The sequence below is a fragment of the Dendropsophus ebraccatus genome, chromosome 2 (genome assembly GCF_027789765.1).
Source record: "Dendropsophus ebraccatus isolate aDenEbr1 chromosome 2, aDenEbr1.pat, whole genome shotgun sequence".
Lineage (NCBI taxonomy): Eukaryota > Metazoa > Chordata > Amphibia > Anura > Hylidae > Dendropsophus > Dendropsophus ebraccatus.
In genome coordinates this window covers 196765311-196779333 of record NC_091455.1, presented here as the reverse complement: position 1 = coordinate 196779333, position 14023 = coordinate 196765311, and the positions used below count along the sequence as shown (strand labels likewise).

The following is a 14023-nucleotide window of genomic DNA, read 5'->3' as shown; positions in this document are numbered from 1 at the left end:
ATGTGTGGGGGGCTATATGCCTGACTACTATTTGGAGGCACATATTGGGCCTGACTGCTTATGTGGAAGCACAGAGGGGGCACTGTTACTGTGTAAAGCAATGGGGAATATAAGGTTATAATGAGGTATAAGGTTAGGATGATGCTAGAACGTGGAGCCTAAAGTGTTTGTCTCGCAGATTCTGGGGAGACGAGTCATGGCTGGAGAAATCTTCATGATGGGATGAGCCAGATGAAAAGAAAAGGAAAAAACAGACAGCTTTCACTACCAAGAACGTCACTTATGATTCATGTAGGAAGACGCCTCCTGTAAGTCACTGGAAGTAACTGCACAATCATGCATAATCACTTTTTTGGTGCATTCACACGTACAGGATCTGCAGCAGATTTGATGTCGGGTTCCGTCATTGAGTAATAGAACAGGAAAAGAGTTGTCAGCTCACCCACTCAGTCTTGCTTCACCTGATGTGTGGATCTCCGTGATGTGGAAGCTCGCGGGTACTAATATTGGAGACCGCAGCCCGAATCATCCATGATAAGAAAAAATGTGTTCATCCGCAGCTTCATAAAATTCAATGGCTTTATTCAACGTCACAAAACATAAAATAACAGGTGATTTAAAAGACACGCCGACGCGTTGCAGGGTGAGAACCCCTTAATCATGGGGATGATTAAGGGGTTCTCACCCTGCAACGCGTCGGCGTGTCTTTTAAATCACCTGTTATTTTATGTTTTGTGACGTTGAATAAAGCCATTGAATTTTATGAAGCTGCGGATGAACACATTTTTTCCGTCATTGAGTAACAAAGCTATCTGCAGCATCAAATCTGGTGCATATCCTTTATGTGTGAACACACTCTTAAAGGGGTAGTTCACCCAAAAAAATTTTCTTTCAAATCAACTGCTGCCATGAAGTGCCAGAGATTTGTTAGTTACTTCTATTAAAAAATCTCAAGCCTTCCAGTACTTATCAGCTGCTGTATGCCCAACAGGAAGTTGTATTATTTCCAGTCTGGAGAGCAGGAGATGTTTTCTATGGGGATTTGCTGCTGCTCTGGACATTTCCTGACATGGACAGAGGAGGCAACAGAGAGCACTTTGTCAGACAGGAAAGAAAACACCACTTCGTGCTGGACACACAGCAGCTGATAAGTACTGGAAGACTTAAGATTTTTTAATAGAAGTGAATTACAAATCTCTGGCACTTCATGGCACCAGTTGATTTGAAAGAAATTATTTTTTGGTGGACTGCCCCTTTAAGGTCTGTAGATCCTTTGTATAGCTGGATCTCTACCTCTATTTGGTCACTGCTAGAGATGAGTGACCTTACAGTAAGTTCAGGTTCACATGAACCCAAATTCTCTGAACTTCATCTCTAGTCAATGCTGAGGTAGAATATTGCATTTTATATACTGGTGCTATAAAGGGAATATTATTTATAGACAGTACAGCAGTATTATCCAGTCACTGTATGGTGATGACGGCAGTGGTCATGGTATTATTTGTCCTGTGTATACTCCTTTTATTGGTATTACTTGTGTTCGTGTAGTGGATTTTATTCAGTGACAGTATAGTGGTATTAGTCATGTTGTTGTAATGATGGTAGTGGCCATAGTGTTGAGGTATTATCTGTTACTTGTATACTGTAATAATGGTAGTATCAGTCTCTTTATAATAGATTGGCCAGTAACAGTAATGATGATATTCGCTTCCTGTATACTGGTGTTTTTTGGTAACTATAATAGCTATTTAGAGATATACAGTATTATCATGCATAGAAAATTGTCTTACCAGTGCTAACATTATACAGGAAATGTGTAATATTATTTTACATATCCTACAAATTTCCCTAGGACCCTACTTATATATATTATCACTGCTGTAACCTGTTGTTGCATAATAGATAGATAGATAGATAGATAGATAGATAGATAGATAGATAGATAGATAGATACAGTAGATAGATAGATAGATAGATAGGAGATAGATAGATAGAAGATAGATAGATACAGTAGATAGATAGATAGATAATAGATAGATAGATAGATAGGAGATAGATAGGAGATAGATAGATGGATAGATAGATAGATGATAGATAGATAGATAGATAGGAGATAGATAGGAGATAGATAGATAGATAGATAGATAGATAGATAGATAGATAGATAGATAGAAGATAGATAGATAGATAGATAGATAGATAGATAGATAGATAGATAGGAGATAGATAGATAGATAGATAGATAGATAGATAGGAGATAGATAATAGATAGATAGATAGATAGATAGATAGATAGATAGGAGATAGATAGATGATAGATAGATAGATAGGAGATAGATAGATAGGAGATAGATAGATAGGAGATAGATAGATGGATAGATAGATAGATAGATAGATAGATAGATAGATAGATAGATAGGAGATAGATAGATAGATAGATAGGAGATAGATAGATAGGAGATAGATAGATAGGAGATAGATAGATGGATAGATAGATAGATAGATAGATAGATAGATAGATAGATAGATAGATAGATAGATAGGAGATAGATAGATAGATAGATAGGAGATAGATAGATAGATAGATAGATAGATAGATAGATAGATAGATAGATAGATAGGAGATAGATAGATAGATAGATAGGAGATAGATAGATAGGAGATAGATAGATAGGAGATAGATAGATGGATAGATAGATAGATAGATAGATAGATAGATAGATAGATAGATAGATAGGAGATAGATAGATAGATAGATAGGAGATAGATAGATAGATAGATAGATAGATAGATAGATAGATAGATAGATAGATAGGAGATAGATAGATAGATAGATAGGAGATGGATAGATAGGAGATAGATAGATAGATAGGAGATAGATAGATAGATAGATAGATAGGAGATGGATAGACTTGGCACCATTTCTGTAAATAAAAATGAGTTGAAATACAACACAACACGACCTAAGTGTGTTATGGTATGTGGGCTGGAGGGGTGTGAGTGCCAGGGCTGATTTTCAGTCCCAGTCCGGCCCTGCCCCCCCATGTCACTCCGCCGCGGCCGCCGCCATCTTAAGCTGATCGGGTGCACTGAGGTTGAGTATGGCCTCAGCGCACCACTGCTGGTACGTGCGCCGCCCACCTGTCAATCACCTCCGGCGCGGCGCTGTCCCTCTGGGTTCCGTCTCCCGCGCTCGCACCAGGTCAGTCACTTGCTGAACAGCATAGGAGCCGGACGGCCGCCTATGACTGCTGCTGCTGCACACAGAACAGGGGAAGGCCGACCTGGACATGTGGAAAACGGGGTGAGGCTGGACATGTGGAAAACAGAGGTGTGCTGGACATGTGGAAAAGGGGGGGGGGTGCTGGACATGTGGAAAAGGGGGGTGGGGTGCTGGACATGTGGAAAAGGGGGGGTGCTGGACATGTGGAAAAGGGGGGAGCTGAACATGTGGAAACAGGGGGAGCTGGACATGTGGAAACAGGGGGAGCTGGACATGTGGAAAACTGGGGGAGCTGGACATGTGGAAACAGGGGGAGCTGGACATGTGGAAAACTGGGGGAGCTGGACATGTGGAAAACTGGGGGAGCTGGACATGTGGAAAAGGGGGGAGCTGAACATGTGGAAACTGGGGGGGCTGGACATGTGGAAACAGGGGGAGCTGGACATGTGGAAACTGAGGGAGCTGGAAATGTGGAAACTGGGGGAGCTGAACATGTGTAAACTGGGGGAGCTGGACATGTGGAAACTGGGGGAGCTGAACATGTGTAAACTGGGGGAGCTGGACATGTGGAAACAGGGGGAGCTGAACATGTGTAAACTGGGGGAGCTGGACATGTGGAAACAGGGGGAGCTGAACATGTGTAAACTGGGGGAGCTGGACATGTGGAAACTGGGGGAGCTGAACATGTGTAAACTGGGGGAGCTGGACATGTGGAAACAGGGGGAGCTAAACTGGGGGAGCTGGACATGTGGAAACAGGGGGAGCTGAACATGTGTAAACTGGGGGAGCTGGACATGTGGAAACTGGGGGAGCTGAACATGTGTAAACTGGGGGAGCTGGACATGTGGAAACAGGGGGAGCTGGACATGTGGAAACATGTGGAAAGCAACCGAGCTTCAATACCACACACACACACACACACACACACACACACAAGATAAAGACAGGGGTGGTGTTTTTTTTTTTCTAGAAGAGAGCAATCATGTTTTTCTTATCCTGAAGAACCTCTTTCATTTTATGTGTCTATATATGTAAATGTAGAAGCCTCTAACACTGCTCTTTATCTTAATTCACTATGAGTAATGGAGCAGAATATACCCTTTATTATTTAGAAAGCATTGTTGTTAAGTGAGGTTCCCTTTGGGTAACATAATCGGTTGGGGGCCCACTCAGACTTGCTCGCCTCCCCTAGGCTGAACCCCTAGCTACGCCCCTGGTTAAAAGACAATTTTTTATATATACTATTTTTATTACCCTTATACTATAGGGACTGGAAAGTATTACTACATCTTTATTATTTTCTATACCCTTTAATCACCTATTACACAGAGCAATGCGCAGCTGGCGGCCGATCATTTTTTTTAACCTGTTGAGAGACAATGATCAGCTAATGATTGGCCGCTCAGCTGATCGTTTAGGGCCCTATTTCCCATCGCTGTCTGCAGATTGTTCAGACACTACTGTGATCCAGTTCTTTTTCTGATAGAGGCAAAGGCTCAGATTAAACCCCTTCAAGACAGAGCCCTTTGATGCACAAAAGTCTGGTTCAGATTAATGCAATGTTCCTCCCCGCCTTCTAAGAGCCACAGCGCATTTATTTGGGGTGTCATTTTTTGCGCCATGATCTCTAGTTTTTATTAATATCATATTGATGTGACTGAAAAATTTTGATTGCTTTTTATAATTTTTTTGTGATTCATAATTTAATAAAATCAGCAATCCTGGTGCGTTTTTTTTTCCGTTTACACCGTTCACCATGCGGGAACAATAATGTTATATTTTAATAGATCGGACAATAATTCCGCACGCTACGATATATAATATGTTTATTTATTTATTTATATTTTTATAATGGGCAAGGGGGTCTTTTAAACTTTTATTGGGGGGGTGTGAAGTTTTTTTTTAATAATTTTATAAAACTTTTTTATTACACTTTTTTTTTACACTTTTATTTACTGTAAAATATGCAATGCATATACTGATCTATGCTATGCCATAGCATAGATCAGTGTTATCGGCGATCTATGCATAGAGCCTGCCTGAGAGTAGACTCTACACATAGATCGCGGATCCGACAGGATGGAGGTAAGGAGCTTACCCCCGCCTGTCGGCACATGCAATCGGGCCCCCCGCAGCACGGCCAGATGCTTGATCTGTCACTGAGCACCTTAAACGCCACGATCACTGTAGATTAAGGGGTTAATGAGAGTCAGCTGTTGGATCGCAGCTGACTCTCATTACCTTCGGCCCCCGGGCACTGATGTGAGCGGGATCGCTCTCACTGCAGCGGTCTTGCTCACATCAGCAAGCCCCGTCAGTACAGGATACGGGGTATGTGCAGTAGGAACGTATATATACACGTTACTGATGGAAAGGGGTTAATTACTCTGCCTTTTTTTTTTGTGGGGAGCCATGTGCAAAAGGATTTTACTTGCCCATTATACCCCTCTAAGTCTAGGTCTGTGATAATTTGAGTTGATCATACTCCAGTCCGATTGTTCAACATTTGAATACCGGTGGCTGACAAAGCGTGCTCAACTCTAGTGATAAAGCAATATCATAGCTTCAGCAACCAGAAGATTTGGCTGTGTTCAGAAATATTTATATAAATATAGTTTCTACAATTGTTGGTTGTGCTTAGGGTTTGTTCACACTGAGTAAATCAGACAGAATTCCGTGGCAGAATCCTGCTGCCTCAGTGTGCCATAGCCTGTCTATGGGAGAGCGTGCGCTCCTCTGCTGACGCCACTTTCCGCTCAGAAAATTGACATGTCATTTCTTTGAGCGGAGAGCGGTGGCAGTGGAGGCGCACGAGCTCTCCCATAGACAGTTCCACCGCGGAATATACCCTTACTGTATAATGGTCTAAGATTTTGTTAGCAACACAGCGTTAATTTTAAAAGTATCCTTAACCCTTCACGACCTGGGGTCATTGATGCGTCAATGCCCAGGTGGTCGTTTCTGGACATCAGCTTATGGGATCATAATGATCCCATAAGCTGATGTCCCTATGTCTACCCCCTTTCCACTGTCCCCTGCCGCTGTTACAATCTTGGGACAGCAGCAGGGAAGAGAGGAGAGGGGGCAGAGCTTACGGCCGTGCGCTGGTGCGCGCCATGCTGTCCCTCCCTCCCCCCCTCCGGCCTCCATAGCCAGGAAACTAGAAGCCTGAGGCTTCCGGTTTCCATGGCTACCATCGGGGCTCTGGGATCACTTTGCAGAGCCCCGATGGACAGCGCACAGAGAATTCTCCCTCTGTAGAGGGAGAATTCTTGGTCAGGAGCCCTATAGATGCTGTGGTCGTGCTGACCGCAGTATCTATAGGGTTAACTCTCAGCACTGGAGCGCGGCTCCGGTGCTGAGAGTTGCGCCTGTGAGCTGAAAGCTGCGCCTGTCATCCTGCAGCATAAATTAACGTCGCTGCAGCATCACGCATAGGCTGCAGCGACTTTAATTTACTGCCCAGAAGCAGGAAAGGGTTAAACTGATTGGCATGCAGAATACTAGGATTTTGCATGTTGATATTGATCCCCACACACACTTACACACTAGTTCCATTTATTAGAACTTCAAATGTGATTTTAACAAACCTTCAAAGGGATCCTGTCATATGTAACCGGATATCTGATCTGCAGGTATTGGATCTCTCCACATATTATGCTTAAATGGGCTTTCTGGCTTAAATGGATTTCCAATTTTATAGATATACTGGGATGATGATCAGCATAGAATTTTTAACATACTCTATATTGAGTTCATATCTAATACCACTGTAGATAGCTGGAAAATGATCAGTTTACCGCTTGTTTGTTTGCAGATTGAAGAATAAGTCTCATTACAAGGCGCCGTCTTCCATTGTCCATCCGTATCCACATATACACAGAAAAGGTTTTTGCGGGGCTGCTCCGGAGCCCATTTTGTGTAGCGTACGCCCCAGTTATCAACCCATTTATAGGTATTTTTAGTCTGAAAGAATTATAATTGTATACACAGAAATGTAACCATTTGTTTTATAACTGAGAAGCTATATACTACAGGATGATCCATGTTGCATCCAGTTTCAGAATTTGACTTCTCAAAAGCATTACAATTAGGAGGCAAATCTTCGCGAAACTATCCAAATCTCAAACCTAAAGAATTACATCTACCATCCTTGATCAGTCATGACTGGAAGGATGTACACACCAAAGGGATAATAATTCTCCTTGAGGAGACGTGTAGACGTAAAGTGTCACTGTCGTTTGGAAAAACTTTTTGACATGTCATAGAGACATAAAAAGCAAAAAATGGCAGGCACCTCTGTTCACACTGTGCAGGTTGCACGTAGAGATGAACGGACCATTGGACTTTTGGTCCGACGGCATCTGCGCTCTATCGTCATGTCTGTGATCCCGGCCGCATAGTTGCGATGCCGCGAATATGCGGCCAGGATATTCCAGATCGATTCCCTGGAATATACTGGCTGCATATTCCCGGGAGCGCAACTATGCACCCGGATTGCAGGCATCACGATCGAGCAAACTGCTTTCGGACCAAAAGACCGAAAGGTTCGCTCATCTCTAGTTGCACGCCGCTGGGGCTAAAATACAGACAAAAACAGGATAGTGCCACAGCAACCTGCAAGTGCCAGGACTTACTGCACATACACCCTCCAGCGTACACATGGAAAAATCTGTTCTACAGATTTAAAAAAATAAGGTTCTTAGCAAACCATTTCAACAAACAGAGTGTACCATCTCAAAGACATGGTTCCTACACTAAGGATCAGGTCACACTACGAAATTTGTGCAGAATTTTAAGCGGAGTCCACACCAGGAACCCCCCTTGAAGTCCCGCCTGTCCCATCGATTGAATGGATGTCTCATGCGCACTCCAGTCAATCAAAAATAATTGTTTATTTGTATAGCGCACACAGATTCCGCAGCACCTATCTGTATGTTTTTTTTGGGTGTGGGAGAAACCAGAGTACCCGGAGGAAACACGCAAACACAGAGAGAACATATAAACTCTTTGCAGATGTTGCTCTTGGTGGGATTTGAGCCCAGGACACCAGCACTTCAAGGCTACAGTGCTAACCACTGGGCCACCGTGCACTGGGACAGGCGGAACAACAAGCGGAGTTTGCGGCGTGGACTACGCTTGAAATTGTGCGCAAATTCTGTAGTGTGTACTATGTAGTGTGTCCTATGTAGTATGTACTATGAACGTCATGAAAGATCCAACTAATCACTGTTTAAAACACCCACAGGATATGGGTGCAGTGCAAGCCAACAGGAGGTAGCCACATCCGCCGCATAACACAAAAAGCAAACAATGGCCAACAATTTAAAGGCCCTATTATACGAAGCTAACATCGGCCATATTCGGCCGAAATCAGCCGCTACGGCCAATAATTGTCTCGTATAATAGAAGACGACGATCAGCCAACATGCACGATGTCGGCAGTAGATAGCGGTGGTCTGCTGCCGCCGCTCCTACTGCGCGGAGTGACGGCAGCATATTGCTGCTAGTGTGATGGCCCTCTGGCTCTTACCTGTGCACATTTGCTTCTCTGAATTGCCCCATGTAATAGGGGATTAACACCTCTGTTCACACTGTGCAGATTGCATGAATGAGGTAGTCTTGGGTGAAAGAGATAGGATAGGTGATGAGGAAGTGAAGACAAGTGAAGAGCGGAGAGGACAGGTGAGGCAATAAGTATAGGCAACAGGCAAAGAAAGCTGAGAGTAGCCAGCATTAGAAAAGATGAGAGGTGGCGGCACTTAAGAGGGTAAAAGAAAAATGCCCAATCCTTTTAGAGAAGCTGCTGCCACCATGGTAAGGACTGGAGAAAAAAAAAAAATGTCCTCCTTTGGTTGAAACCGTATGGGTCATATGTGTGACTTTTTAGATTAACCTTTAAATTAATCTTTTTGACACATGTAGTGCTCAGATTTATAAATTCATATATGCATAGTATGTTCTACTCATACAATTTTATCTCAATAAAAACGAATGGTATAAAACTATTCCCACCTCGTTGCTACTGTGTAAGCCGATCCAGAAAGGCTCCTTATGTTTAACCAAGTGAAGTTTTAGAAAAGATGTGGTGTACTCGTCTAAGATGCTGGCTAGCTGTGCGTTATCCTTCCGGCACTCCTGACGCGCTTCATCCCAACTCCTCTTGGTTTTATCAAACTTGTAGCTGGCATCTCCATAGTTATAGTAGTCACGGAGTGGAGGAGTGGTTGGAATAACTGGAAAACTTGGATCTAAAGAAAGTTCATGCCAATAAGTTATCCAAAGACAACAAACTATTACATAATGATAGAAGATGCCGATCAGGACTCGCTTTGGCTGGCGCTGACTGGTTATATTATTACTTTAAGGATATGCTCCCTGTTTCTGTTTGTTTCCATGTTTATCAATGTAATATCTGGTATTGAAAAGTTTTTGCAGAGTATTTGCTAACTCAGTTCTCGGATCCTGTTTTGTCAGTATATTTCCCTTTAGTCAGTGCTCTTCTCTTTATTTGACATCCTCCACTCACTGCAGACAGCTACATCTATTGGCTGAGGTTCCTGAACTGCAAATAGCTGTCACTGTAATGGTATGTGCACACTACGGAATCCGGACGGTACACCCGCCTCAGATTCCGCAGCTCGCACCCGATTTGACAGATTCTGCTGTCTGCCCGAAGATTGAACCCGCTCTTTCTTTGGACGGACGGTGGAATCTGGCAAACCATAGAATGAAGCCTATGGGAGCAGCGGAGATGCGTTCCGCCGGGATTCCGTAGTGTGCACATAGCCTAACACCGAAAGAGTAGTCAATACACTGAGCATAGTAGACTTCATAGGAGTTGCAGAGGTTACAGCCATATCAGACCTCACTGATTAAATGCAACCACATAAATGACATTTGCTTTCACCATGTCTGAACTTACCCTTATATTTTTGGCAGATGTATCCTTTCTCCAGACTACAGTCTGTTTCAGCCCAAGTACCAGCATTTAATATACTCCCAAATTGCAAAACCACACAGTCAATCTTTAAAAAAAAAAAAAAAAAAAAAACAGACAAAAACTTACACATGTGAATAGGTAACTAAGTAAAAATAGTTAAAGTGACACTGCCCCCCTCTTTTTGCATTTTGACTTCTCTATACAGGTGTAATGGGTAAAATTAGCAGTTTTCACATCTTATTTTATATCATACGTCATGGATCTTTTATCATCTGCAGATTGTGCTAAGTGGGTGGGGCTTCACGGGAACAGCGCCACTTAGCAACGCCCACAGTGCCACCATTGGCCCTGTCCTCCATGATGTCAAAGGCACATAGGTTCCGCCCCCTCACCGACCATTGGAACAGGCTGGCCTAAAAGTCTAGGCCCCACCCCCTCTATACCAATAGACTTTGAGGGGGCAGGGCCTATGTGCCAATGACGCCTAATGGACTGGGCTGTGGACGGGGCTAAGTGACGCTGTTACTGTGAAGTCCCGCCCACTTAGCACAATCTGCAGTTGATAAAAGATCACTTTTTACTTGAACAAGCACCATGACGTATGATATAAAATAGCGTATGAAAACTGCTAAATTTAACCTTTACACCTGTGTAGAGATGTCAGAATGCAAAAAGGGGGAGACAGTGTCACTTTAATATCTCATTGGTTTACATCGTACTGCACTTTGTGGCAGATTTAATTCTGTAATCCCAATTCTGCAAGAAATACACAACGTTTTACCTGGCTTTAGACTTAATACCTTCATGTGATATACATATATTTAAAGGGGTACTCCAGTGGAAAAAAAATGTTTTAAATCAACTGGTGTCAAAAAGTTATATAGATTTGTAATTTACTTCTATTTAAAAATATCAAGTCTTCCAGTACGTATCAGCTGCTGTATGTCCTGCAAGAAGCGGTGTATTCTTTCCAGTCTGACACAGTGCTCTCTGCTGACACCTCTGTCCATGTCAGGAACTGTCCAAAGCAAGAGAGATTTTCTATGGGAATTTGTTACTGTCTGGACAGTTCCTGACATGGACGGAGGTGGCAGCATAGTGCAGACTGGAGTGTCAGACTGGAACAAAAAAAACACATGGCAGGGACTTGTTTACATCAGCCGTCTCAGAAGGGAGTGGGGATGTGAAGCAGCAGCAGCAGAGAACTGGGGGAAGGAGACTGAATAGATAATAAGTATTGGAAGGAATTGTTAGTCTCGCGATGAGCAGCAGCATATTGAAAGCTATGTTTGAGTGGAATACTCCTTTAAATGGAAAATAATAAAAGGTCAGAAGACTCTAACCTGCTGTTATGTTCCCACAGGGCTGGGGAGCTGTTCAGTGATGAGCACCGAAGTGACTGAATGCATCAAACAGCCTTATTTGTATATTAAACTGAAGATTTACCTAAAACGGCACTACGGATGAAGGTAAGAAAACTACATTCATCCTCAGCATCTTTGATCCTATGGGAATATACAGTCAGAGCAGGTTAGAGGCTTATAACCTGCTGTTAGTTTCCATTTAAAATATTCTTCTTAACATTAGTACTGCAACACTTAGATTTCTTCAGTATATAGTATGAGTGCCATATGCAGAAATACATGCACTTGTGGTATCCCACTATGGGTGTTTTGTAGGTGCACCCCAGTAAGTCGTGCACTCAGGTAAAAGTGGGAGATGAAGTGCCTTGCGTTCCCCACTATGTGTCGCTACAGTTTATATGTACTACCTGTATACACAGCTGAAGGAGCTACTGGGTTAAATGTGTTGTACAACGTGTTTTGTGCTGACCACTCACAGGTGCTCTTTCTATCTCTCCTATCCTCTTCTTCCTCTCTCTTCTCCACACTCAGCCCCTCCACTCACAGGAGGGTACACAAATCCTCCTGTAGGAGGAGTTAATCTGGTGTAGAAAGTGGTTCAGTCTTGGTTTAGTTTCAGTGAGAGAGGACACACCACAAAATAGTTCCTGTAGAAGTTAAGCCAGGGCCTGGCTTTGGCCAGGACCCCTGACAGGGAACAGAGACAGATGCCGAGAGAGATTTCTTCTATCCAAGCTATTACTTCTACTATGCAGTGCTCAACTCAATGTAGGGGAGAGAAGCCACTTAGGAACACCCTAGCCCACCCGGGAACCATTCTAAAAAGTGCAAGGCGATCTTCTGACACGAGAGGAATCAACCCCAGTAGGACAAAGCAACCATAAATAAAGGTCTACGTATCCTACTGTGCATTGCTAGACAACCGGGTTACCTTGGAAGTCTGCTACACCCAGATAACCGATGACTGGGGCTTGTGCTACCCACCTAGGATGGGTTCTACGATACTAGGGGGCAGAAGGCGGTCAGACATTAGTCCAAACGTAAGGACGAGTATCATTTATCTACTATATAGGGGTACCTTGGTTTAAGAGTAACTTGGATTGAGAGCGTTTTGCAAGAAGAGCTGATAGTTTTTAAAAATTGTAACTTGGTTTAACAGCATCGCTTTGGTTTAAGAGTTCCTGGTACTGGGTGGGAGGGAAAGTGGGGGAGCGGCATGGTTTGCATAGAATGGTCTACAGCAATGTACTATGACCAGAAAGTCTCCCTAGCCTTTCAAATCATGGCAGATCTACTTCAGGCTGGGGCTTGCATCAGGGGACAGAACTGTGGAGGTAATCTCTCCATAGCTGTAACCCCTCTCTCCCCGGACAGAAGGTTGCATTTATGTGCCCACATATGTCCTGTATTTTTTCATGCTGCCTGCAGTCTCTGTCAGCCCTTGTGTTTTCCTTTCTCTCCATTCCTGCTATAATGTGGCTGCACTCACACTCAGCTACCCACAGCTGCTATAATGTGCCTGAACTTACACTGAGCCATTCCCACTGCTGTATAGAGAAGTTTTTGTCACTGTCCTCCTGCACAACTCTGTGATTCTCACTTCCTGATTGGTCCATACTGAGCACACACCCTTCCCCATTGCTGTCATGTGACCACACAGACCTCTGGCAGCAGCCCTGCTTCTCTAGTCTAGCCTGTTGTACTATGCGACTACATTAAGGGAATCTGCACCTCCATCCTGTATCTACAAACTGCTGCAGTTTTTTCAGGTTTATGCATTTAATATACATTAACATGCTGATTGTTATACTGTACAGTAACTTATAATATGACATATTTACATGTTTCTAAATGTTTGTTTATTTGTTTTACATGTTGTTCAGAATTAAAAAAAAAAAAATCATTATCTTTGGGGTGTGGAACAAATTGCCTACATTTCAATAATTTCTTATGGGAAAATTAGCTTTGGTTTAAGAGTGGATTTGGATTACAAGCATGGTCCCGGAACAAATTATGCTCTTAATCTAGGGCACCACTGTATCTCTGTCAGTTCTGGCAGAGTACAGGATCTACTTGGGCAAGGGCTCCTCTGGCAACACCTTTCCTCTTCTCTCTACCTCTACAAAAGCACTACCACTTCTTCTGTTGAGAAAAATCTTATGTTCGGAACGCGTGCAGTGAACCACTTGTGTGACTAAACACACTTCCTTCATTGCAACTACGTGAGTGCCGGGATTTTGTTACTTTCTTCATTGATCTGTACAGAGTGTACTGCCTACCAGCAATGTTATATAGTAAGCTGTTATATTTTTTTTACGAAACGCATGGGATTCTGCTTCCTCTGTTTGCACCTGCACCCACATTTTATACAAGGGAGACGACAGGGCACTACTACTCAAATCAAATCAAGAAGTAAGGTACAAATCAAGGGGTGCTCAACCCAAAATGACATAAAAGAAGCAACTAAATCCAAAAAGAAGAAAAGGTATGTCA

At 43.1% G+C, this 14023-nt stretch overlaps 1 protein-coding gene across 4 annotated transcripts in view; it reads right to left on the bottom strand.

Annotated features, from left to right (window-relative positions):
• Positions 1-14023, bottom strand: part of LOC138783824 (macrophage mannose receptor 1-like) — a 56355-nt gene that overhangs the window by 12277 nt on the left and 30055 nt on the right. For all 4 annotated transcript variants that reach the window (XM_069959027.1, XM_069959025.1, XM_069959026.1 and 1 more), the window contains exons 23-25: positions 10149-10251; positions 9239-9474; positions 7024-7189 (exon numbers count right to left, since the gene is read on the bottom strand). In XM_069959027.1, coding sequence (XP_069815128.1) covers positions 7024-7189; positions 9239-9474; positions 10149-10251 — 505 coding nt within the window. The remainder of the gene's footprint in view (positions 1-7023; positions 7190-9238; positions 9475-10148; positions 10252-14023) is intronic.